Below are 27050 nucleotides of genomic sequence, written 5' to 3'. Positions count from 1 at the left end.
CGGTTATACTTTTTAGACTAGCAAGGCTTTTCTGGTTAGACTAGGTTAGTTAGGGCTAGTTTAGCTTGTCAAAAAGAAAAAATTTTGAGCTTTTTCCAAATATATATTATATATATATATATATATATATATATATATATATATATATATATATATATATATATATATATATATATATATATATATATATATATATATATATCGCCAGAAGATACCAATCAATTACTCATTGTTACAATTACACCATTATAAATGCCTTACAATGTCATATTTATTTTCCAGTCCAGCACATAAAAACAAATTATTCTTTCGATTAATTCCTCTAGCCAATCCCAAGTAACCCTGCTTCCCTCTTGCCTGGTGTGTGCACCGTAGGCACATCTACATTTTTTGGTTTGGGTGGGGGAATTGCCCGTATATAGGGTTAGATACCTTAATCTGAAAACAATGAATAACGCTCGAATATGATGAGCAAAGTTATGCGCTGTTTGTCTGGTGGCAAACCTGACATCTATAGCACAGATAATTCTGAATTTAACTCCAGGCTTGGTCAATCCCCATGACTACATCTCAAGAACCCTTATTTCAGTCAAACTTTATTATTGTTGGACCAATTCTAAATCACTTTAAACATCAAAATATATTAGAAAAAATAACTTTAACCACACGAGAAAATTGACAAATTATGCAACGCTGTCATACTCAGCGATTATATACTTCAATTTCCGAATCGCTGCTTCAATATCTTTTCTTGACAAGTCAGCATGCGTAGTTATGCGCATACGTGTTCGAGTCATTCCAAAGCAACGCACCACAATCTTCTCCTTTAACTCTTCAGATTCCTTTTCCGTTATCTGAAAAATAAATTACAAAATTCCTCTAAAATAACTTAGACAAAAACTGTGATCTAGTTCTTTAGCAAATCAATAACCTTACTTCTTACTTCTTCTATCTTACTTCTTAGGCCCTTTTTTCAAACACCTTTCTTCATTCATCCCCTAATCAGTGGTCTAAGGATGTCAACGATATTGTCATCAAAGTTCTCTTTTCGTTTTTCTATTTGGCAAAAATATTTGATTTTTAGCCAAAAATATTTGGCTAAAATCAGCAAGGTGTTAGATCTCTGCACTTCGGTTGCGCAAAAAAGCTATAATTTGAGCAGAAGGAAGTAACATCATAGGTGAGGATCTTAGCACTTTGATTAGTCAAAAACAGGCTTTGTGCTCAGTGAGGTTCTTGCATTTACAATCCTTCCCCCCACGCATCCCCGTTAAAAAAAAAACTTCCTCGACATTCGCACTAAACGACTTTCTGTATTAAAATTACGGATTTATCTGGAAATCATAACTTAATATATTTCGAGTTCTATTTTAACAAAATGTACCAACAAGCTTATCACCAACAGCAGTCGACAACACTGGACATCGGTCCCTTCCTCAACCTGGGCGTTTGCCCTTCCGAAAAACCGTTATAATATAACTACCACAAGGAAACGATCTTTTTGATATGTCCGTGTTTTGCCATATAAGGGATAATTGCAAAATAAGGGGTCACCAGCCCTTATAGGTTGCACTAGAGTTGTATTGCCTAGAGCTGTACTGAAAAACAAGTTAAACTTTAGTTTATAGAAAATGGTCATTCGTATATAATATAAAAACAAATTTGAAATTCTCAATAATAATTAAAAATTTTCGATTTTCCCCATTTCTCTTCGTGAAGCTCTAGCATAAAGGATTGGAAACAATCTGTAAGAAATTAAAAAGATCTTAAAAATTTATGGAACAATTTTACATAACATAATGAAATTTTTCCATATAGGCTACAGCATTTGTTTTTTCTATCAAATAAAAACAACTTAGAAAAAATGGGGAAATTTTTCCCTCATTTTTGTTTTTGTTTGATACGAAAAGGCAATGTGGACTTCGTCGCTATTCTTTTGCTGTTTTTTTTTATTATTATTATTCTTTAACGCACATTTGTAGCTAATTCATAATAAAAGCAAGAAGTAGACGATTTTTTCGGTACATTTTCTCTAAAATCTTCATCAAGAAGATTTTTAATCTTCTTTTTTAATAAAGACTTTTTAAGAGACATTAAACTTTACCATCAATAAACTCCAATTAGAAGCTACAAAAATGCAGATAATCACCAACAATTTATGAACTATTTATGAACTAAAAATAATAAAAACACCTAAGTGGTAGCCTATTTAAAGCACCCCTGACAAGTGGCACTTGCTGTCATTCTAAAAAAAAAAATAATTCGGAAGAAACTAAATTAAGGTTTATTTTCGAAAAATGAAAAATGAATTACAAGCCCAGACGGGCTGAAGCTGCACTTTAGAATACACAAAAACGGCAAGAAAACAAAATGAAAAAAGGTCAAAAACAACGAACACCAAAAACAAGAAGAGCAACAGCGAATTTCTCAAGACGGTGGGAAACAAATTAGAATGAATATTTCGGCCCTATGTCCAAGGGCCGTTCAATACAAAAATATATAAAAAGAAAAAACTTTCAAAAGGATAAAATCAATATCCCTGCTGTTCTTCTTGTTTTTGGTGTTTATGATGGAAAGGCAGTGTGGTCTTCGTCGCTAAAAACAACTTAAGTCATGAGACTTATTGGGTCCACGTACCATCACCACAAAACTCGATTCAATTTAGAAATAGGAGAAGGACATATAATAAAAAAGATCATAGTCCCCTATCACTTCCAAGAACGTCACTATGCAAATATTTTAAACCTCGCTCTTTACGCTTAAATTCGACCTTCTGTCACAATTCTTTGGGAATGATTCGTGAAACACAAGGGCCGTTGAATTTGGATAACAAGTATTTTGAAAGAACCTAAAGACTTCAGTGTTAAAAGCGAAGGTTGCATAAGGTGTAGCCTCCTCAAATGCGGATTAGTTTCTGTACTTTTAACGTTTAATGTAGCTCCTTACTTTCTGCTGAAAAATTTATCTATCTTAAAATTTATAAAAAACTTTACTTTTAAACTAAAATTCATGCTTACAAAGTGAATTGCAAGTCTTATGTATAATGTACCCTACCGGCAGTTCTTCATTGGGTTTTTTACAGTCATGAAAAGGTGATTTGGCAATTTGAACTAAAGAGGTTGCTGATCACTGGTATAGTACAATGTAGTGTATAGTGAATATGTATGAGATAGTAATGTATACCATGACGTATAGTATAATAAAAATTTGTAGTATAATATATTTATGCAATATAGCAATTTATGGTTCAATGTATCATAGGTGTGCTGTCTGTCAATCGTATTTGATACTCCAGATTAATCAAGTCGGAATTCGCTGATTCGTTTGCCAAATTCCCAAAGGTGGTTTGAAAATTGGATACAAAATTTTTCATTTTACCAATTTAAAAACCTATCGAGATGCTGCTTTAATTTTTGTTCTAAACAGTATATTAAAGCGGGATGCTGTTTCAAAAAGTTTCAAAGTCTTGAAACTTTGCCAAAGTGTACTCGATGCTCTGGAAACCAATTATCTACTGACTTGCAGCAATATAATTTAACTCCAAAGTGGGCCATTGGTAACGGCTCTCTTGTGCTATACATTTTTATTTACACTGTGACAAAAAGTGTCCTTGCTGCAACAGGAAAAATTGTAAATGATGAAAAAAATAAATCTTAGCAACGGGACGCTTCACAAGGACTCTATAATCAACGAAAATCTCGTTGATAATGGCGTTTCCCCCAAAATATTTTCGTTTGAAAAACCAGTATCAAGGTCCCTAAACGATGTATTGATAACACAGCCATGTTGCCCGTATTGCCCCTGGCCGTCCCTCAAGAGGGCTTGTCTGCATATTTTAGAAAACATTTGCATTTTTTACCCTATTATTCTTGATTCTGATGTGATTTACTTCTGATGGCAGTTAAATTTGGCTCTACAGTCCTTCTGATGGTGATTTACTTCTGATGGCAGTTGAATTTGGCTCTACAGTCCTTCTGATGGAGATTTATTTCTGATGGTGATTTATTTCTGATGGTGATTTATTTCTGATGGCAGTTAAATTTGGCTCTACAGTCCTTTTGATGGTGATTTATTTCTGATGGTGATTTATTCCTGACGGCACTTAAATTTGGCTCTACGGTCCTTCTGATGGTGATTTATTTCTGATGGTGATTTACTTCTGATGGCAGTTGAATTTGGCTCTACAGTCCTTCTGATGTTGATTTATTTCTGATGGTGATTCATTCCTGATGGCAGTTGAATTCGGATCTACAGTCCTTCTGATGATGGTTTATTTCTGATGGTGATTTACTTCTGATGGCAGTTGAATTTGGCTCTACAGTCCTTCTGATGGAGATTTATTTCTGATGGTGATTTATTTCTGACGGTGATTTATTTCTGATGGCAGTTAAATTTGGCTCTACAGTCCTTCTGATGTTGATTTATTTCTGATGGCAGTTAAATTTGGCTCTACAGTCCTTCTGATGTTGATTTATCTCTGATGGTGATTTATTTCTGATGGCAGTTGAATTCAGATCTACAGTCCTTCTGATGGTGATTTATTTCTGATGGTGATTTATTTCTGATGGCAGTTAATTTTGGCTCTACAGTCAATTACACTATAAATCTGATGGTGACTTATTTCTGATGGTGATTTATTTTTGATGGCAGTTGAATTTGGCTCTATAGTCCTTCTGATGGTGATTTATTTCTGATGGCAGTTAAGTTTGGCTCTACAGTCCTTCTGATGGTCATTTATTTATGATGGCAGTTGAATTTGGCTCTACAGTCCTTCTGATGGCGATTTATTTCTGATGGCAGTTGGATTTGCCTCTGCAGTCCTTCTGATGGTGATTTATTTCTGATGGCAGTTGAATTTGCCTTTACAGTCCTTCTGATGGTGATTTATTTCTTATGGTTATTTATTTCTGATGGTGATTTATTTCTGATGGCAGTTAAATTTGGCTCTACAGTCCTTTTGATGGTGATTTATTTCAGATGGTGATTTATTCCTGACGGCAGTTAAAATTTGGCTCTACAGTCCTTCTGATGGTGATTTATGTCTGACAGAAGATAAATTTGGCTCTAAGTTCTTCTGATAGTGATTTATTTCTGATGGCATTTAAATTTAGCTCTACAGTCCTGAGAGATATCTAGTAACCGTATAATTATCGAACAGTAACTTCTACGAATCACTTTGCAAAGTCTTACAGTATGTTCAAAACTATTTTAAACTGATAATACTGCGAATAGATATCAATTCTTGGTCGTGGGTCAATTTTAATATGGACTCAAACTACCACACACCACGGTCAGATATGTTACTTAGTGTTCTGCCCCCCTATTGGTTATATATATTAGTATTACTATTAGTGTTGCAAAGAAATCACTTAATTGTTGGTACATCATTACTGGTAGTATGTCAGATCTGGGTCACTGCGGGCTCCAACGGTTTCTCATTGATGAGCAATGTGATCATCACGATTTAGACATTTACTACTTTAGTTCGAAGACTAAAGTACTACTTTAATATAAATTACTACTTTAATTATCACGATTAATAATTTAATAAAAATTAACAATTATTAAACAATTAATAATTAATAAAAATAATGATTAATAATTAGTAAAAATATCACGATTAAATAATCATCACGATTTAGACATTTATTACTTTAGTTCGGAGCTTTTACATTTACTACTTTTAGTACAAAGTACTACTAAAGTATACTTTTACTTCCTACATTTACTACTTCGAATAGATTTTCAGCTCGATGGTTGTGCAAGACCTAGCATGGTTCCTAGTGGTTCTAATGGTTCCACCAGACCTAGTGGTTCCACTAGACCTAGTGGTTTGCTGTTGGCGACTGGAAGCAAAACAGATTTGGCCCTTTATATGCTTACCTTGATTGTCCTACTAGCAAAGATCTGCGTTCCTTATCACCTTCTGCACTTTTTATGTTGGATATAGATAAAGTGAAGTAAGTCTTTATTATAATCAGATTGTTTCTTATCTAAAAGGTGTGGACAAATTAAGTGTTCCGAAAACTAGCGGGGACGCTGCGTATTCAGTATTTTCGATATTGTAAATATCTTCTTTTTCTCCATTCATGGGAAGATTCTGTCAAAATTCGGGATGAAAGATGTATTTAGTAAAGTTGCCGTGCTAAGTAGTAAGCTTTCGGATATTAGAAAAAACAAACGTCCTCCATTCTACTGTCTTGAAAGTATATTTTTTCATAGATAGTGCTTTTATTTCTTTTTCTTTGCATTTATATATATATATATATATATATATATATATATATATATATATATATATATATATATATATATATATATATATATATATATATATATATAAAGCATAATGATTGTGTATAGCATTGTAGTTCAGTGTACAGGGTAGTAAAAATAGTTCCAAGCCCAAAACTGAGAACTCTTCGTATATAGTATTTTTTATGTGTAACCGAAATAAGACATTAGTCTTAAATAATGAGTATTAAAAGGAAAAAAAACAAAGGAGAGAAGAAAAACAAATAAGAGAGACATGACAAAAGAGATACAAAAAAAGAAAGGAAGAAGGAAAAATAGAGAGAGATAAGGAGAAAGAAAAAAGAGACCTGAGAGAGGCGTGCAGCCACATCTTCTGGAGTTAAGGGTCTCTTGGTTTCAACCATTAAGATATTTGACTCTAGTGCTGACATATCAACCTGCATGTTCTCGCTATTCATGCTGTTGATCGCTGTAGATAAAAGAAAGCAAAAATTAAAAGATGGGTCATGACGAAATGTTTTAGATCAATGAGACAAGACATTAAGTTACGTAAACGGAATGAAATATTGAATTAAATAGAACAGAATAGATTAGAAAGAATTAATAGAAACATTATTAAATAGAAAAATAAAGAAGCCACTAACAAAACATTTAAGTACAATGTGACATCGGATTGAATCACATATATAGGATGCATATATGTTTCAAATTTAGGATGCTTAGACAAAGTCAACCATGTGAAGCAGCGGGGAGATCGGCTACTGGTGTTTACGAACGATAATGATTCTCTCTGATCTGTGGTAAGTGCCTTATATTCCGTATCACGCATCAGTGCTAAGGTTGTAAAGAAGAAATACCTACAAATTATACAGATTGACAATGGCTTTGAGGAATCAACTATTACTGGTCTGGTTAACTCTGCAGTGCAAGCAAAGCGCTTTGGAGGTAGTACAATCGTTTAGTTTTCCATTAAAACTCAAGTATATCTCGATACCACTCCAAAGTATGGCATTGAAATTGATTACTCGCTTTCCCGTGTGTCACGCCCGCTGAATTGACCCAAGCAGTGCTATAAATGCCAAGGCTTGGATCACTTCACACGCGAATGTATGAGTAAATTCTAATGGGGCAAATGTGGCAGGACTCCATGTTAAAAGCGACCAGGCCACATTTTAAATGCTAAGTTAATGCCTGCTTAGCCTCCACAGTGAAATTCACGAAACAAAGTAGAAACCCCAGATGTAAGAGCTGCTCCTGCACCGTTGTGAAGACCCGTATGCCTGCCAATGTTTCGAGTCCTCAATATTGGATCTCTTGCCCCCCCCCCCTGCCTCACTGCTATGGACAATCACACCAATTTTGACTGTATACACTTGTATCTTTGCAACATAAATGGGACGAGAGAGAAGTTAATAATTCTAGCCGAAATATTCAAGTCATCCAAAATAGTGTACAGTAGAGCACCAGTTAAGTTGCGTTAATAGTGATTAGCTTGAAGTTTTTTTCCAGCTAATTCATCCGTCCTGATAAAATTACAGAATTTTGTTGCTGGTGATATTTACTTTAATTTGCTTGAATTTTGTTGCTGTTGATTTAGGCCATACCATTGTTCTGGCAGTTTATATACCTACTGGTTACAGAAATGAGCAGTCGAACGAAGGTTTCACTACAGCATGTACAAGTGTCTGAAACCTGTTTATGCAAGCAAAGCGCTTTGGAGGTAGTACAATCGTTTAGTTTTCCATTAAAACTCAAGTATATCTCGATACCACTCCAAAGTGTGACAGTAAAATTTATTACCCGCTTTTCCGTATGTTACGTCCGCTGAATTGACCCAAGCAGTGCTACAAAGGCAAAGGCTTGGATCACTTTACACGTGAATGTATGAGTAAACTCAAATGGGGCAAATGTGGCCGGACCCCATGTTAAAAGTGACAGGGCCACATTTTAATAGGTATGTTAATGCCTGCTCAGCCTCCACAGTGAAATTCACGAAACATAGTGGAAATAACAGAAGCAACAGCTGCTCCTGCGCCGTGCTAAAGACCCGTAGGCCTGCCAATATTTCGATTCCTCAATATTGAGTCTTATGCCCCCTGCCTTCACTGATATGGACAATCACGGCAATTCGGACTGTATACACTTGTATCTTCACGACATAAATGGTGCAAGAGATAAGTTAATAATTCTAGCCGAAATATTCAAGTTATCCGAAATAGTGTATAGTAGAGCACCAGTTAAGTTGCGTTAATAGTGATTAGCTTGAAGTTTTTTTCCAGCTAATTCATCCGTCGTTCTTCATCCGTCCTGATAAAATTACAGAATTTTATTGCTGGTGATCTAGGCCATATCCTTGTTTTTACAGTTTATATACCTACTAATTACAGAAATGAACAGTCTACGGACGTTTCGCTACATTATGTAAAAGTGTCTCAAAACTATCTTATAAATACGAGCGTCAGGTAGAGCCATCTTGCTATTAAAATTGATTAACAACGATTTTAACACTGACCTTACTATTAATAGTTTATTAGATTCTTCAAAAAGTATTGTTGCTCGGAATCGATTTTACTATTTACAGAAAACCAACACAAAAGAATATATATCTTTATTTTAAATTAAATCGCCCCCACAAGTTATGAGAGCTGTTGTAATGTCTTTAGTCGATCGTGTCCTAAATATTTGCTTTGATTCTCACATTATAGCAAAACTAAACTTTATCAGGAACATACTTTTTGGAAACGAGAATCTCATTTTACTTATTAATAGTACAATTAGCAGTGGACTGAAAAGACACTCCAATGGTATTTTACCGTGTAAGAATCCCGATAAGTCCTCAAATACAATCTACCTCCCATACATCCCAAAAATGATTTAGGAAAAGGTTGCAGACAAATTAATCTGTAAGTAATATTTACTAATAATATCAAAACCAGGAGTTTCTTAAACTATGGTAAAGATAGAACCCCACGCCCCAGAGGGGTTTATCAAATACCATGTGATTATGACAAATGCTACGTAGGTAGAATCCAACACAATTTAGAAAAACACCTACAACAGCATGCAGATGATATCACCAAAGCTTTAAATTCCAATTGTGCTAATAGCTCCTTTGATTCTGCTTTAGCTTGCCATATATTTAATAATCCCTCCCACGATTTTTATTCTACTTTAACTCTTCTGATTTAATTATTCTGTTAATTCTGCCAATTGCTATTTTAATTATAAATCTAATTGCTAATGGCAATGAATTTGTATCAAAAGAAACATTTAGGCTAGCTGCCAAAAAAACAGCAAGGGCTGCGTTAAAAAAAGGCTTTTGATTTGTCTTCATTTTCGTCTTTGTTTTTCAGTCCTAGTTGATGAATTTCCTTGAAGTGATGATGCTAGGATTATTTTAATTTAATTTTTGTTTGATTTAAATGGTGACTATTTTATTATAAGTTTTATTTTATATTTATGCGTTGTTTGCTGAACACAGCTCTTAGATATAGAGCGAAATTTTCATTTTAAAATTATTTTATTATCTCGAAATAATTCATCGCTGTCTTATTTTTTGGGATTTATATTATGGAAAGGCAGTGTAGTCAAAAAAAAAAAAATGGTTAAAGCTCTAAATACCTTCTCCAATCATTTTGGCATGCAGATGATCATCAGCCAATCGGTCTACCATATTGTTAACAGCCAATAGGCCAGCAGCTGCCAATATACCAACTTGTCGCATTCCCCCTCCCAGAGACTTTCTCAGCCGCAAAGCTCTAAAAAACAAATGAAATATATATCGTCACTTTCCCAATAAGGGTCGTATCAAACATTATTAAGCTTCAGAAATTATTCCCATAAGGCTTTTTTATGCTGTTTCCCAAGAGAGAATCAGGAGGGCTATGTATGTTAAATTATGGTTCGACCCCCTCCCCCTATCTTCATTAACCTAGTCATCCTCCCTTTGTGAAGACGTTAACGAGCAGTTTCTGGTAATCATTTTAGAAGCGAGAACATGTCAGATACGACCAATAGGCATTAGCAGGGATCATATAGACAATTTATCAATGAAATCACAGAAAAAATTATCACATTTTATCAAAAAAAACGTTGTGCTAATTAGTGTATGTAAACTTGAAATAAAATTTGATTTTGTGCCAAAGATGTTATCATCCAGAAGACTAAAAAAATTGAAGACTAAAAAAATTGTGCTAATTAGTGTATGTAAACTTGAAATAAAATTTGATTTTGTGCCAAAGATGTTATCATCCAAAAGACTAAAAAAATTAAGGCTAAAATTTCCAGAAGACTAAAAAAATTTTGGATTTTGTGCCAAAAATGTTATCATCCAAAAAAACATTAAGAAAATTAATCTTTTTTTGGATGTGTGGCTCTGCGCACACTCCATGCACATGTACCTGTTTTATGGAATACTGAAGAATTTTACATGTAGTACATGTAACAACATGTAGTTACATGTAGTTGTCTGGTCTTACAGCTGGGGAGCCGAGTTAAAACTTTCAGGCAAATTTTCATTTTTTATGGGGGGAGGAATCTGAATTTCGAAACGGCGGAAAGGGGACAAATACTTTTCCTATTGACAAATTATACGCCATTATATATATATATATATATATATATATATATATATATATATATATATATATATATATATATATATATATATATATATATATATATATATGCTAGCTCAACGAGAACGAGTAAATAAGAAGAGAAAAACTGGCGCTAGTGTAGACAAAAAACACCCACCAACGCTATCGAACGTTTGGTATTTTTTTTTATCAAGATTCGTAATTATATTTTTTCAGAAACTGAAATGAGACTCTTGTGACTACGCTGATCTTGCTAATTACACTAATTTTACTTCATTCATTATTACACAGAAAATAAACCAAGAAACACCGAACGATAGATGGTGTTAGGGTTATCTTGTAAACTACAGGGCCAGTTTTCTCTCTTCTAAGTTACCCATACTCCTCACGCCAGTCACCTGGCAGGCTCTCTGGCTACCACATTGCATAATTATTGAATACATTTTGGATTAAGGATTTTTAGTCCAAAAAAGTAGACATGTCACATGTAGTCAATAAAAGAGTTTTAAAACCAAATTGGTATTAAAACCTCCAGTGCGAAATTTTGAACCAGTAAAAAGAACGTTTAATTTCCGGTTAAATTAAAATCAACAAGTTAAATGCCACCTGATTGGTTGCTTGTGTAAAAATTTAAGCCACTAAGAAGAAAGACAAAAATTGAGCCCCGAAAATTTTCAGAGGCTCTGTCTTTAAGATCTGAGTGGACCATGTAAATTCTGGGGGCATTTGTATAAATTTAGTAAGTTGGTGCTTGAATTAAAAGGCAAGCATACCTTTGAATAAAAGTTTTTGAACCAGATAGAACAGATCCAACAGGAGCCCCAAGTCCTTTACTTAAGCATATGCTGACCGACGCACACCCTCTCAATAGTCTAGATGGGGGTACGTTTAGGTGAACTGCAGCATTCATCAACCGAGCCCCATCTACATGCACTGGAATGTTTCTCTGGGTAGAGACGGCAACAACCTAAAGAGACAGTATATAATAGACAAGTATACAGTGTACAATACTTTCGCTTTATAGAAGGAAAAGAGAAGAAAAATAGGAGCCCTCTCCTCTTTGAAAAAAGAATATGGTGGAAACTAAATGTATACAAGAAAGAAAGAGAAAAATTTATCTTAAAACTAATAATAATAAAGAATGCAACATTAGTTTCACAACTAACCTGAGAAGCTATAACATCTCAGAATAGGACATTTCCTATTCCGCACTAAAAATATACAAAATAAAGATAACAATAACAGAGTAAGAAAAGCTAAAAGTTCTAATACTACTACTACTACTACTACTAATAACTCACTGCAGCACCAAGCCACCTGAGGTCAACATAGCTATGCACGCTCCTCCTCCAACCTAATCTATTTATAGCCTCCCTTTTTACACCCTCCCAGGAAGTTCTCATTTCCTTTAAATCTTTATGACATCCTCCCAATCAAGACAAGGACGACCTGCTTTCCGTGTAGCCCCAGACGGTTGGCCAAAAAGGACAATCTTCGGTAATCTGTCATCCTTCAACCGTAGAACGTGGCCCAGCCGTCTCAACCTTTCTTTCATTATAGCCCTAGAAAGCGGGATTGAACCACATTTTTCGTACAGCCTACTGTTTGAAATACGGTCAGTCAGCCGGGTACCCAGAAAAATCCGTAGGCCTAGTAAATTTTCATCTGCTTTTCGGAGTGCCCATGCTTCAGAGCCATATTTGACCACTGTCATCACTGTAGCTTCCATTATTCTAATCTTGGTTTGCTGACTTATCTTTCTATTCTTCCCAATTTTTTTAACTGTGAAAAAACACCCTGAGCTTTAGCTATTCTACTTTTAAGATCTTCACTTCTCCCACCATCTTTACTTATAATACTACCAAGGTAACTGAAGCTCCCAACCTGATCAATCTTTTAGTTACCTAATGTCACCTGTTCATCTTCACTTATTCCTAGCCTTAGTGACTTAGTCTTCTTAACATTAATTTTAAAGCCTATTTTAGAACCCTGAACTCGCAAAACCTCTAAAAATTCATTCATTTCGTTCACACTTTCATCTAATAGGCTTAAATCACCAGCATAATCTAAGTCCAGGAGCGTCTTTCCTCCCCATTTGATTCAGTAGTCTCCAATTGCCTTTCCTGTGCTCCTCAAGACGAAGTCCATCAAAATGATACATATAAAGGGGAATAGAACAAAACCCTGCTTAACTCCTGATTTAATATAAAAACCAGTTGCTAACCTCATTTCCTACCTTAACCGCAGCAGTATTATTCTCGTACATAGCACAAATCACTTTAATGTATTTTTCTGGCATACCATATAGCGATAAGACCTTTGTAAACGCTCTTCTATCAACAGAATCGAAAGCTTGCTCATAATCGACAAAACTGAGGACCAAAGGTGTTTGACAACGAAGGGACTTCTCAATTATTAACCTAAGAGTAAAAACTTGGTCGACACATCCTCTACCTTTTCTGAAACCGCATTGTTCTTCCCTTAAAACTTTGTCTACAGCATCTCTCAGTCTAAAGAGTATCACATTACTCAGTAATTTGCTACCTACAGAGACCAGACTAATGCCTCGATAATTACGACACTCACTCTTGTCACCTTTCTTATACAGTAGTTTAATTAAGGTTTTCCTAAGATCATTGGGTACATCCCCTTTTTCAAAAATCATGTTCATAATCTTCAGTAGCTTATTCCTAACCTCAGAGCCACCATATTTAAGAAACTCATTAATCATACTATCAGCACCTGGACCCTTATTATTTTTTAATCCTTTTAGTACTGTCGCTAAATCTTCCTTAATAAACAAATCTTCCTTCACATCCAAGGTATCACAAACTTTTTCATTTTCATCTATATCTTTTCCTGCAACAGTATCTCGGTTTAGTACATTCTCAAAATGTTCCACCCGTCTTTCTTTAACTTTTTCCTTATCACTAATTGTGGCCCCATTTCTATCTTTAACTGGGACTAGTCCGGATTGGCTACTCCCTTTCAATTTATTAACATGCCAGTATAATATTTTACTATTATGCCGTCTCTCCACTTCACATCTCCTTAGTTCATATTTTAATGCTTTCTCCGCTTTCTTTACATTTTTTTGTTTTCATGCGACCTATCACTCAGATAATTCTTGTACAAACCCCTTTTACTCTCTTACTCCTTTTACTCCTATTAAACCTAAAGCCTTTTCACTAATATTCCTAGTTGCAGTCTTAGCACTCTTCCCTAGGACACCATCAGCAACTTCACAAATTCTTTTTCTGAAATTTTTCCATCCATCTTCCACATTGTCAAATTTTAAACTCTCAAGTTTAGTATTCAAATTCAAATTCATTTTATTTAAAAAACATTCGACGGACAGAGCCGATTATTAGTTTTTATTGTCATACACACACAAAAATTCGTCGACAAGTCAAAATTAACATTCACAAAATTATAATATATACAATTAACAATAATAATTGTCACATACACACGAAAATAAATCAACAAGTATACACAAAATTATAATATTTACAATTAACAACAATAATCCGGATTAAAAAGTCGATCCAGCATTAAACAACTTAACAAACGAGGGCACAAAACTAAGCTCATAACGAGCATGTGACACAGTCACAGGTTGAAGTTTTGGTACAGGCTCTGCAACGGCCCTGAGTGGCCTTACCCGTGCCGGTTGATGTTGGGGAGGAAGGATATTTCGGTGTATAGGGCTGGACAAAATTTTATTACCAAAGGATAGGGCTAGTTTTAAACGACGAGATTGAAGGGTTTGAAGTTGAAACTGATTAAGGAGGGATATGTACGGTATTTTTGGGGCTTTTGAGATTACTAGGAGGGCACGGTATTGCACCCTCTCAACCCGGTCCGACTGTTCCCTAGTCAGCCCGAAATGCCATACAGGGCAACAGTATTCAAGTGTGGAACGTATAAAAGAGAAATAGATGCGTAGGAGGTGTGGTGCAGGGATTCCATGGCGAGCCAACAACTTTAGAGACCTGATGGCCAAATTAGCTTTTTTTAACATGCCATCAACATGTTTATTCCACTTCAGATCTGAAGTGATATGAACGCCGAGCAGTTTAATATCGGTCACGTGACTGGCGCTGGGAATAGGTGGATTAAAAACTGGCGCAGATTTTAAAAAAGAAAATGTTAAAATTACAGATTTATCAAAGTTGACAGTCATTTTGTCCACCTTTGCCTCTTGACATATATCTTTCATTAATGAACCTGCTCTGCTTGGTAGGTTTTTCCGACAACATTCAATGAGCGACAGATCGTCGACATACTTCCAGCGATCGTCCAGTGTTGTTGCCAAATCATTTATTATGACAAGAAACAAAAGTGGTCCCAAGAGGGTACCTTGGGGAACTCCACAAAAAATGGGCAGTGGGTCGGAGTAGGTGGACTTATATTTTGTCCGTTGACATCTACCAGAAAGAAAACTAGCAATTAAACGTACAAGGAATGAATCTACACCTAGTCCAAGAAGTTTTTTTACAAGAACTTTGTGGCAAATTAAATCAAAAGCTTTTCTTAGATCTATTGCAATAAGATTAATCCAAGAATCTGGTTCATCGAGTTTTTGCAAAATACTGTCAATTATACTTACTAAGTAATGAGATGTAGATGTGTTTGGCATATTTCCAAACTGCCTTGGATCAATTTTGTCCAGAATACGGTCTTTCAGCCATGCTGCAACAAAACTTTCATACACTTTGCTAAAAATGGGTGTCATAGTGATCGGTCGGACACCCGAAAAATCATTGGGCGCATCTTTTTTTGGTATTGGTGTAATGAACCCATTTTTCCAAATTGATGGATACTCACCTGTTTTTGTCACCTGATTAAAAAGGAGTGTTAGGGGGCCACTAAGATAATCTGGAAATGCTTTGATGAGATCAATGGGAATATCTACAGGGGTAATGCTTGTTCTTTTAAGCCTTTTTAATTTGAAAAACACCTGGGACTCTGATATCAAAGGGAAATCAAAAGACTCAGGAGGAGGGGTGGGTATTCCCACGCTCAGCAAAGGCGGGAGGGATTGCACAATGTTACCCAGATGTTTATTAAGGGAGTTGGCTGTTACGACGTCATCTTCATCAATGCCAAAATCGATTCCTTTTTCCACCTTGCCCGTCATCCTTTTGATTCGGTTGTACCACTGGCTTGGTTTGGACTCGAACAGATGATTAACTTTACGTTCTACATATTTGTTCGCGTGTTTTCGAGTGACTTTTCTTAGTTTGTTTTTCAACCTGTTGGCTTGTTGGGTATTACCATGACGGAAAAGCCATCTCTTTTCCATTACCATTTTCTTAACTTCTTGTGTAATATATGGTCGATCTGACGAGAAACGTTTTGTTGACTTCTCAGGAAAACAGGCCTTGTAATTATGAAGCAAAGCTTCTTGGAAAATAGTAGCTTTTTCGTTGCTACTTTTAGCATCTTGGAATTTTTCCCATTTCTCGCAGCTTAACCATTGGCCAAAAGTCAGAAGTCCCTCACTTGTGATTGGTCGACTGATAGTTACAGTTGTAGTGTAATCGATTTTAATGGAACAGGTGGGGTTAAGTTCAAGAGAAAAGTGGTAACTTCCTCCAATTGGAGCCCCGGTCGTAGGTATGTTGTAAAATTCGTGCATATTTGTGGAAATTCGGTCAAGGGAGGTGCCACCTTTGGTTGTGGGAAAATTGACGAGCTGCTTCAGGCCGATTCCGGCGTCCAGGTGATGGAGCTTTAATTCATTGGCATCGCCCATCATGAAAATTCCGCATGATGGGTATTTGCCCAAAACACAATCCGAACTGAGTTGTAGCTTTTCTACGAATGCTTGGCGGTATTCACTCGTCTGACCCGGCGAGTAATAATACACGCAGAGAGCAATACCAGTGAATTTCCGGGGGAGACGTCGTGGTTTTAGAATGACCCACATTATTTCGTCGTACTCAGTTAAAAAAGGGACATCAAGTCTAGCTGCTTTAAAAATTTCATGGGCATAAATAAGAACTCCGCCACCTTTTTTCCCCAGTGGATGGTCATCAGGTCGTATTTTTATAAATTCATCAAAACCACCTATTTTCAGGAGTTCTGGGTTTTGTCGATGAACTTCAGAAACCATTAGGACAGATGCCTTTGTTGCCTGAGCTAGACTTTCAAACTCAGCCACTTTATCAAAATTTAAACTTTCAGCATTTGCGTAAATAAACCTAGGGAAGGAAAAAACATCAGAATTATAATACTTTACCTTAGTGGTGTTTGATGTTCTTGTTGTAGGTCTTTGTAAGAATATGTTATTTCCCTGGTGGGCGAGGCTGTCATCAGGATTACCCATACCAACCAGGGGCTCAAATTTATTCAGTACTGGAATTTCGGCTGAAACGAAAGAAATTGTGTCCTCGCCATTGGGGGCTGTGAGGGTGGACAGGAGGGGGGAGGTACGGGGATTTGAAACACTGTCGGGGGGCTCGGGGACGTTATCTTTTGTGGGGGGTAGAAAAGTTGATGCTGCTGAGGTAGCGGATCCGGGAAAAACCTTCCGACCGACCGAGAAGGCACAACACACGCTTGGTTGGGGGTATGTTGATGTACGGGAGGGATTGTTGGTAAGGGGGGCCACGCAGGTCCGCAAAAGGTGTAATCGCGATGTTTTTGAATTCGTAACCCCCGTCCAATTAAGTTTTTTGATGCCGGGTTCGGATCCAGAAAAGTATTTTCCTGTCGATTGGTGTGACTGGAGCTACGTCTTTTTGATGTACCGCAACACGCATGCGCGAAAACACATTCTTTTTCCGTACATGATAAAACACAACATAAATCAACGTGGTCAAAATTACACTCATTATTACTGCAAGTTTTCGAAATAAAGCGCGGACATATATGTAAAAAACGACACTTTTTTCTGTGCTTACAGAAACCACTTTCATTAAAATACCGACATATCTTGTTAAATTTGGGAGCCTCTTTCACAAAAAACCTGCATATAATATTACATCCTTTACTGGTTAAGGGCTTGCGCTTAACTTTTTGTTGAACTATTTTCTCGAAAACAATTAACGGTTCATCTTCAGTCGGTTGAATGTTACGAAACTTATTCTCGTCAGTTAATCTTACGTCAGCTAATTTAACACTTTCCTGAATCTCGTTATCGAGGATCATTCTCACACTGCATGCACTTTTTACGTCACTTAATGAGTTACAAATCTGATTGCTCGGGCCTTGTATAGAATTATTCATTTCAGAGCTAAAGGGAGACGAGCGTAATTTCACGGGTGGCATGGGTGAAAGGATTCCCAACTGATTTAACTGCATCATTAGGGTGTCAATAGTTGTTGTTTTTTCGTCAGTTAAGTTCTGAAGGTTACGTAAATCAGATTGGAGTGATTCGTGGGCATTTCTTAAGGGTAATAGTTCATTTTGAATAGCTGAGAGTTGATTCTCAAGAACGGAACATCTGTTAGTTAAAGCTGAGACTTCATTAACGTATTCAGAACAATTCGTGCATGGAGTTTTATCCTCACTGCTGGGCCTAGTTACTGTCTTAGTTTTGGGATTAGAATTCCTTGGTGTGACTATGGGTGTGTTTTTGCCAAAGGATCTAGGTCTAGGGCACGCTTGTGGCGTAACTTTGCACGGAATTTTCATACCGCTAGTAAATGAAGGTGAAGTGGGGAAGTCACAATTTAAGCACAACCATACCAGTAGTTTTTCTCTTGCTCCAAGCGTGATCCTTGCACACTTAGGATGCCACCATTGACTGCATTTGGTGCACTGAACTGTCCCACTAGTTGCTGGGTTTCTACACTCAGGGCAGTAATATTTAGTCATAACTAACTTGGAAAAAAACTAGGTGCTGTGTACTAGGCTGATTGGGAGGAGGACTACCTCGAACCCGACCAACTCGTCTTCACCCGGGGTAAAAACCACAGAAATTCTCTACCTGCTGTGCGGAGATTCAATATCCAAAATAATCCTCAAGTTCATATTTTTAAAACGAAAATCATAGATTAGATACACAAATGTCAAACAACGCCACTGCGTGTAAATAAAATTGAAAATATAATTTTGACAGCACCTCTCCGCACGCAAGTCAGATGAAGACTGAGACAGTATTCAACTGTTCCTGGAAGTTTTTTCTCAAATTTTCATCCTGGAGTCTACCAACATCATAACTTTCCGGGAGGTAGTTACCCTTCAGAAATTTCAGCTTTAAATTAACCTTAGACACTACTAGATGGTGATCTTTACGTTTAACATCAGTAACAGCACTCCTATACACCCTAGTATCTTGTATTGATCCTGCTAGTCTTCTAGTTACAATAACATAGTAAATAAGGTTTGCTGTCTTACCCTCACGTGAATACCATGTCAACTTATGGGCCATTTTGTGACCAAACACCGTACTGGTTACAACTAGGTTGTTATACCTATAAAATTGCAAAAGCCTATAGCCACTACTGATTTTTTTCCTACACCAAGTTTACCTAGGCTAGGATACCATCTATTCCTATTTCTACCAACCTGGGCATTAAAATCTCCTAGTAAAAACACCATATTTCTCCTGGTACCCTGTCTATTTGCTCCTGTAACTGTAAGTAAAATTCATTTGAGTCACTAGTATCTCCATCAGTTGGTTCAACGGGGGCATATACTACTATAACTGATACCCTGAGCTTTTTAGTCATACAATGAGCAATTAGTATTCTATTACTAGTACCTTCCCAGCCTAAAAAAAACTTAGAAGCTTCCTTATTCATCATGAGCCCTACTCCCTGTCTATGTACCCCATCCTTCCTGCCTGAGTAAACAAATTCTATTTCACCTAATTTCATGCTTCCTACCCCTGGGGTATGAGTTTCTGAAACTCCTAATAAATCCAGTTCAAACCGTCGGAATTCGTCAGTCAAAACGTCGATGCGATAGTCATTTTTTAACGTCGTAACATTCCAAGTTCCAATCTTCGTGTTCATTAAATCTTTGAAATTATTTTGGCCTCACGAAAAGCAGTGATTCCGAATACTAGTGCAGGACGGGACCAATATATCTTCTCAAGTCTCCACCAAAGCGCTTAAGCCGGCTTAGAACCGGACATCAAGAAGTCCCTGGGACCTCCAGTAAGTTGAAGGCTTTGTGCAATCCTGGGCCCATCTTGGTCACAACATGGTTTTCAGCACTTGGCGATGCTCTTCTATCAACAAGAATCAGAATCCTGCAAGACAGTCCGACTCATTACATATTCATGCCTACAAATATTATGCTACTAGGGGGAGGCAACCCATAGTATATAAATTAGCTAGGAAGAGGGTTTTCAGCCCGAAAACGCCCATCAAAATAAACCAAGCCCAAAAAAAAATCCAGTAATCAGAATCCTGTACGAGTGCAGTGTTGTTTACTAGGCTATAATTTCCTCAAGGGACGCTACTCCTCAAGTGGGAAAAATTGACCGCAAGTTTCCCAGTCTTGCAGGTACCCCGAAAGGGTCGAGACAGCCCTTTACAGAGGACGTTGTCCATAAATCTGGATCTTAGCCCTGCCGCAGTTGTCCTCCTATAGAGGATCCTCCCACGATGGTGTTCTGCAACTCTTGTGACTCATCACTCTTGCAACTCTTGTAACTCATGTGACGTGTGAAAACGGCAGTGGGCCTTGTTGAGTGTACATTTAAGAGACCTTCTTCCTCCTCCACCCGTATTTATGACCCCTAAGAGAGGGTGCCCCAGTTTCTATTATGGACCCCCCTAGGACAAGGTCCTACTTGGTCTAAGCCTCCTATGGAGTTACTCTACCTATCTGTTGGGCATTCCCCTATCTGTTGTTCTCTACCAAAACCTAGCATGATTATCTAATAATTAACTAACTAATGCAACTAATAAACAGTTGCAGTAAATTGCAACTTTACTTTAATTTAGACTATAAAGTAAATGATAAAAATAACATATACAAGCTCTGTTGTCCTCTGCTAAAACCTAGCATGCAAAGAAACATTTCACAAGCCAACACCTTATAGAAAACATATTTGAGAATTTAAATTAAGAAGAATACTTACTACAAACAATTCTAGTACTACAAAAGTAGACCTAAGTAGCCAATTTAGCCTGTTTGAAACATCTCACAAGCCAACACCTTATGGAAAACACCTTTAAGAATTTAAATTAAGATGAAAACTTACCAAAACAATTCTAGTACTACAAAAGTAGACTTAAGTAGCCAATTTAGCCTGTTTGAAACATCTCACAAGCCAACACCTTGTACATTTTATTTGTTTCCAAAAGAAACTACCCAAAAAAGAAAAGAAAACTTATGGGTAACAGCATAACTAAAACATCAACACAAATAAATTTAAAATCATTATAATAAATTTAAATATTATTTTGTAAATAAATAAAAAGATAACATTGGTGACATGCAGGCATGTATGTAGAAATTTTTCAGGAGGTTGGGGGTCGATAATAACAAAACTCGGAGAGGGGACACTGATAAAAACAATTTTCATTTAACAATTAGAATAAGAAGCACCAAGAAACTCAAGAGAATTTGGCAATTCGGAAACTCAAGAAAATTTGGCATTCGGGTGGGAGGGGGAAGAGCAAAAGACACCAAAAAAGAATTATTCATAAAAGCTATTAATATCTTATCCAGATAACAATGTTTCCTAGACAGCGTAAAGGTTGCAGCATCCCTCTGTCGGTCTCATCAACAGGAATGTTGCAGGAGCAACGCTTTGGTCAGGAATACAAGGAAGAGATTAATAATATAATATAATAAATATTAATATAATAAAATATTAATATTAATATTAATGTAGTATAAATATTATATTGATCTTGCTGCCACTTCAACCTTAAATGTATATATGTGATATATTCTTGAAAGTAACGGAAACAGGACATGAGATTTGTGGCCAGTTATCTAGGGCATCAATTCGGACAGCCCATCATTTTTCACTAGAAAGGTGCACGGTAATACCCCCTCAAACTTTACCCACCGAGGTCAAATCTGCCCGGACACCACAGTAATGGTTAACTGACTTGCAAAATTATGTAGCGTACAAGAGTCAGACCAAAGTTCCAGTGGAGTGATAGTCTTGGGAATATCCTGGACCAAACTAGAATTTTGCTGTCTGATGCTGAGGCCCTTCCTGCAGACCACTCCACGTGGAGAAGGCTGACGACACTCTCAACACCACACTGGCATGAGGATATATATATATATATATATATATATATATATATATATATATATATATATATATATATACATATATATATATATATATATATATTTACTTTGTACCCAGTTGAACTTTATACTTTTTAATTGTTGGCATAGTTACAGATCAAAAATTACAATATCCTATTATAGAACCTGATTAGTACCACGTATATATCCGTCACTTTTTAGAATCATATTACTGCAGCTGCTCTTTACTATAATAATTGCAAAACTAATTCATTATGGTGTACCTTTATTTAAAAGGACTGTGTAGCCGCAAGCTGACCAACTATCTTACCGTCAAATGTATCAGAAACAAAGCAAATGTAGATAAACTATTTATCTTAGCTTAAAATTCATATCACGAATAAATAATTAATAAATTAACTAAGAAATGCTCCACCCTCCCCTCTCATCGACAAAGATGACTACGGTCTAGCAATCAAATATTAAATTCAAATCTCTAGATTCCACCTATTAGAACGGGTTAATAACACGGAGCGACAAATCTAGACAGAATTTATTTTAAATTTAAACATATTAATGCTTGAAATTTAGACCTGCATAGTAATCCCCAAACAAGTTCGGATGAGATCAATACTGGAAGGTGTCAACGGACCAGGGTTAAGTTAGCAAATCGAAAAAATCCTTGATTTTCTCTATAGTTCAAAATACTTCAACTTATAATTTAAATCCTGGGTCATGACCAAGGGCATATGTAATTTTTTTCCAAATAAATATAATATTACATTTTTTAGCTAGATCTCATTTCCAAATTAAAAACATACCAGAGATAATCTGCTGTACCAGAAACACAATCTGTAGCCTGTGTCATCCCATGTTGTTTATTTGCAGTGATTGCAGTGATATTTGGAATTGATTAAGATTTGAGTTTTATTGATTTTTTTATGTTTTTATCCTAATTAACTTTTTGTTCGATTCATTTCTTTTCTGCTTATAAAGGCTCCCAGACGTCGAGTCAAAATATTCGGATTTTTATTATTTAGACTTCGATGGATTTTTTTCTTCTTCGTTCCAACACTTTATTTAAAACATTATACCCGTTTTTCTATCTATTTTTCATTTATTAATTTCTGTAAATGGAAAGGCAGCGTGGTCTAAGAAATTATTTTAAATTTTTGCATGTTTTATATAATTTCTCTATTATTTTCGTAACCCCCCCCCCCAAAAAAAAGGCAAATACATGCACGTGTCGGACATGCAAACACATCTACATGAAACAATACGGCTCTCCTTGTCTAAGCAAGTCTTAGATACTTCTCTTTTCATCAAGAGCCCCACTCCCAGCCTATACACCTCCTCTTTCCTACCTGAATAGATACCATAGCGATAATGTATTGATTAACCATAGACAAACCTGATCGATCCATTCTAAGGGTAAAACGCGTCCACCACAAACATTATGAGTATTTTCAATACAAATAAGTCTGGTAATGGGGTTATGGATATCGACGGGGTCTCTAACTTTCGACAGCATTTCTTCAATGTCAAACGTGCCATCATCCTTATTTTTCACGGTCCTTAAACAAATACCACCAAACTGAAAGAAGAAAGTATTTCATTAAAGCACCAAGGACATTAAAAGTCGGTTTTGTCCCTGGAAGGAACCAAGGACAGCGCAAATGAAATATAATCTTTTTAAATGACTTACTTGACTTCAGGCTCCAGCCGCATGATTAGTGGCATAGATAGCATAGCAAATTTACGCCTCTAGTTGGACCGATCTGAAGCAATGAGATAGGCATCGTCTGCAGCAATTTCGTTGACAAACTTCTGCAAGCTGTCTTTACATCTGGTCCGAGGTCTACACCTCGGGCACGACCACCATGGGTTGTGGGATCAAAATCAAATATCATTCTACGAGGGGGTGTCAGTGGCATCCAAAAGAGATGTCAAAACCATCTGAGAGTTCACTGGGCTTATATTATTTATCATTTTACTATATTACTCATTATTTTTCTGAATTGGCAAAGTGAAAACTTAGAAAACATATTATTTATAACTTAACCATAAAACTCCCGTGCTTTTTAGTGATGAACACCATTCAATACTATCCCTCGCCACTACCGCCAGCCAAAACACACACCAAAAGAACAAACTTGAACCAGTGCACTGCAGAACCAATTGTTTCAGTAATACATTCGTTACTCTTTTTACTAGTGTGATAAATCGTACTTAGTGCTTAGTACGTTTTTTTAGGTTGCGGCACTACTTAGTAGGCGCGGCACTAATTAGTATACAGTAAATTAGTTGCGGTACTAGCCGCAACTGCCATAATTATTTTTATCAGATGAGCCTTGAATCTTGCAAAAAAAGAAAAATTAGGAATTCAACTTTTAATGGAAAAGACCTCCAAATACAGTTATACAGTTTTCTTTCTAGTAGTGAGTGCCAAATTAAAAGAACGAAATGCGGGTGAAGAATCAGCCAAAAAAAAGCTAAAATGCATGGCCCCAAACAGCTTAAGAAAGTGTATCTTTCCTTTGAAGGTGTAATTATCTTTGGGAAAAAACATTTTGTTATTGCTCAGATTTTTATGGACGAAAAGTATTTTAAAATTTAGGCAACAGGTTTCGCTTATTTATTTTCACGGTTCACTGTGGCAACAACGACAAACTGTAATACTGCCCTAGAGACTTCATAATTTTGGAACAAACGAAAGGAAAATCATAGATTTCAGGAATAAATAGACCCAAAATCCGTCCCGGGGACAAAATTTTATTTCATTTTATACCGAATTACTTTCAAATGTATGCCCATGTCCAATTTTATTGTAACCTTGACCTCTAAGTCGGTGCTCGAGTGTCCAGCCCTTGAGTTTTGTTATCATGAAGTCATGTTTTCATTTTTTGGAGTTCCATATTTGAGATTTTAGCATTTTGTGACCATTTTCATTCTCTTAATTTTAAATTTAGCATAAAAACATTTCAATGGTTTTAAAATTACACTGTATAAATTTTCACGGGCCAAGCCCAATTAGTTTAGATTATATTGGAGTGTAAGCACAAAAGCGCCCACACACAAAATCACTGATACTTCATTTCATATATATATCCTACCAGCAAAAGATGAGCTCGTATCTTGAATGTTTCAATTTAAATTCATCAAGTTATTCCAGTCTCCTTAACGAACAATAAACGGTCAAATGGGGATAAGTCCATTTATTTAGACAGTGAAAACAGTCTAAATTTTCAGATTCTTTGGAGTTTCATGCTTGAGATTTTATAGCCTAAGTCCATGGTTTCAAAATTATACTGTATGAATTTTCACGTGTCAAGCTCGGTTAGTTTAGGTTATTTTGCAGTGAAAACACAAAAGGGTTCCAAACAAAATCACAAATACTTATATTTCATACATACATCCTACCAGCAAAAGATGTGCTCGTATCTTGAATGTTTCAATTTAGTTTCATCAAGTTATTCCGGTCTCCTTAACGAACAAATAAACGGTCAAATGGGGATACGTCCATTTATTTAGACAGTGAAAACAGTCTAAATTTTCAGATTCTTTGGAGTTTCATGCTTGACATTTTATAGCCTAAGTCCATGGTTTCAAAATTATAATGTATGAATTTTCACGTGTCAAGCTCGGTTAGTTTGTTATTTTGCAGTGAAAACACAAAAGTGTTCGCAAACAAAATCCCAAATACTTTATTTCATACATATATCCTACCAGTAAAAGATTTGCTCTTATCTTGAATGTTTCAATTCAATTTCATCAAGTTATTCCGGTCTCCTTGACATTTCCAAAAATACCAACACTGTTCTATCAGTGAAGGCAGAGAAGTCCTAGTCATATTTTGGCTCCTATCCAAGTTGATTTTTTACATACCTGGGATGCTCCTCCTTGCTCATACTTGATAATGTGGGAGAGGTCTCCAATTATGATTTCTGACCCACGCTCCCAGCAGTGGGCTAACACGGCTATCAAATTGCCCATTGTCCCAGATGATACAAACAGACTATCCTCCATTCCTGTTATTTCTGTTACGCGTTTTTGTAACTCTAAAGAAGAAAGATTATAAAAAATTAGCATACTAAATATATTAGATAACTTTTGTCATTTATAATTTTTTTAGTGCTATCATAAATAACTGTGTGACCTGTTCTGGTTCATTTTTATTCTGATCAACCTTTCCCGTCTCCTCATACACCCAATCCTGTGAAAATAAGATCTAGTGTCCTTTTATCACTCGGGGTTACCCTATCCTTGTAACTCATATTTTACAGATTTTGTTGATGTTAGTTACATCAAAGCAATTTACGAGATGAGTGAAGGAAACAACATTATTCGTATTCATAATCATGCTGGATGCAACCCTGGCCAGTTGCCCACAATTATCATGGACACCACAACGGGATAAAATATTTGCACTTTTTTTTTAAGCGGCAAGGTAAAAACATCAGATATTTACACTATCTAAAGTAATCACTTCTAAGTCTCCGTAAAATCTTTTTCCTCGGTAGATGGTGCAATCGATGGTGGAGTAGATGGTAGATGGATGAGAAATTAAAAGCAAAAACTATTTTAAAGCCAAGTTAGACCTTTACAGTTATAATTCCCTCTATTTAGATTTATTCTACCGTGCTACTACTATTAATAACTCACCGCAGAACCAACCCACCTGAGGCCAACACAGCTACACACGCTCCTCCTCCATCCCAATCTATTCAAAACCTCCCTCTTTAGCCCCCCCCCCCCCCAGGAAGTTCCCATTTCCTTTAAGTCTTTCTTTATGACATCCTCCCACCCTACACGAGGACGACCTGCTTCCCCTTAACCCTAGACTGTTGGCCGAAAAGTAATATCTTCGGCAATCTGTCATCCTTCATCCGCAGAACGTGCCCTGGCTATCTCATTTTTTCCTTCATTATAGCCCTAGACAGCGGGATTGAACCACATTTTTCATAAGGCCTACTGTTTGAAATACGGTCAGTCAGTCGGGTAACCAGAGCAAACTGTAAG

At 36.3% G+C, this 27050-nt stretch overlaps 1 protein-coding gene across 3 annotated transcripts in view; it reads right to left on the bottom strand.

Annotated features, from left to right (window-relative positions):
* Window positions 1-621: 621 nt before the first annotated feature.
* LOC136039217 (uncharacterized) overlaps window positions 622-27050 on the bottom strand; it is a 91612-nt gene continuing 65183 nt past the window's right edge. For 2 of the 3 annotated variants that reach the window (XM_065722748.1, XM_065722749.1), the window contains 6 exons: window positions 25917-26089; window positions 23443-23625; window positions 11627-11820; window positions 9877-10013; window positions 6603-6724; window positions 622-854 (listed from right to left, as the gene is read on the bottom strand). In XM_065722748.1, the coding sequence (XP_065578820.1) occupies window positions 684-854; window positions 6603-6724; window positions 9877-10013; window positions 11627-11820; window positions 23443-23625; window positions 25917-26089 (980 nt within the window). In that variant the 3' untranslated portion in view covers window positions 622-683. Of the gene's footprint in view, window positions 855-1609; window positions 1746-6602; window positions 6725-9876; window positions 10014-11626; window positions 11821-23442; window positions 23626-25916; window positions 26090-27050 lie in introns of those variants that run through there. The other variant, XM_065722750.1, reaches the window with a different exon arrangement.

The sequence above is a fragment of the Artemia franciscana genome, chromosome 19 (assembly GCF_032884065.1).
Source record: "Artemia franciscana chromosome 19, ASM3288406v1, whole genome shotgun sequence".
Lineage (NCBI taxonomy): Eukaryota > Metazoa > Arthropoda > Branchiopoda > Anostraca > Artemiidae > Artemia > Artemia franciscana.
The sequence above is the reverse complement of the archived record's forward strand: the minus strand, read 5'-3'. Positions and strand labels throughout refer to the sequence as shown.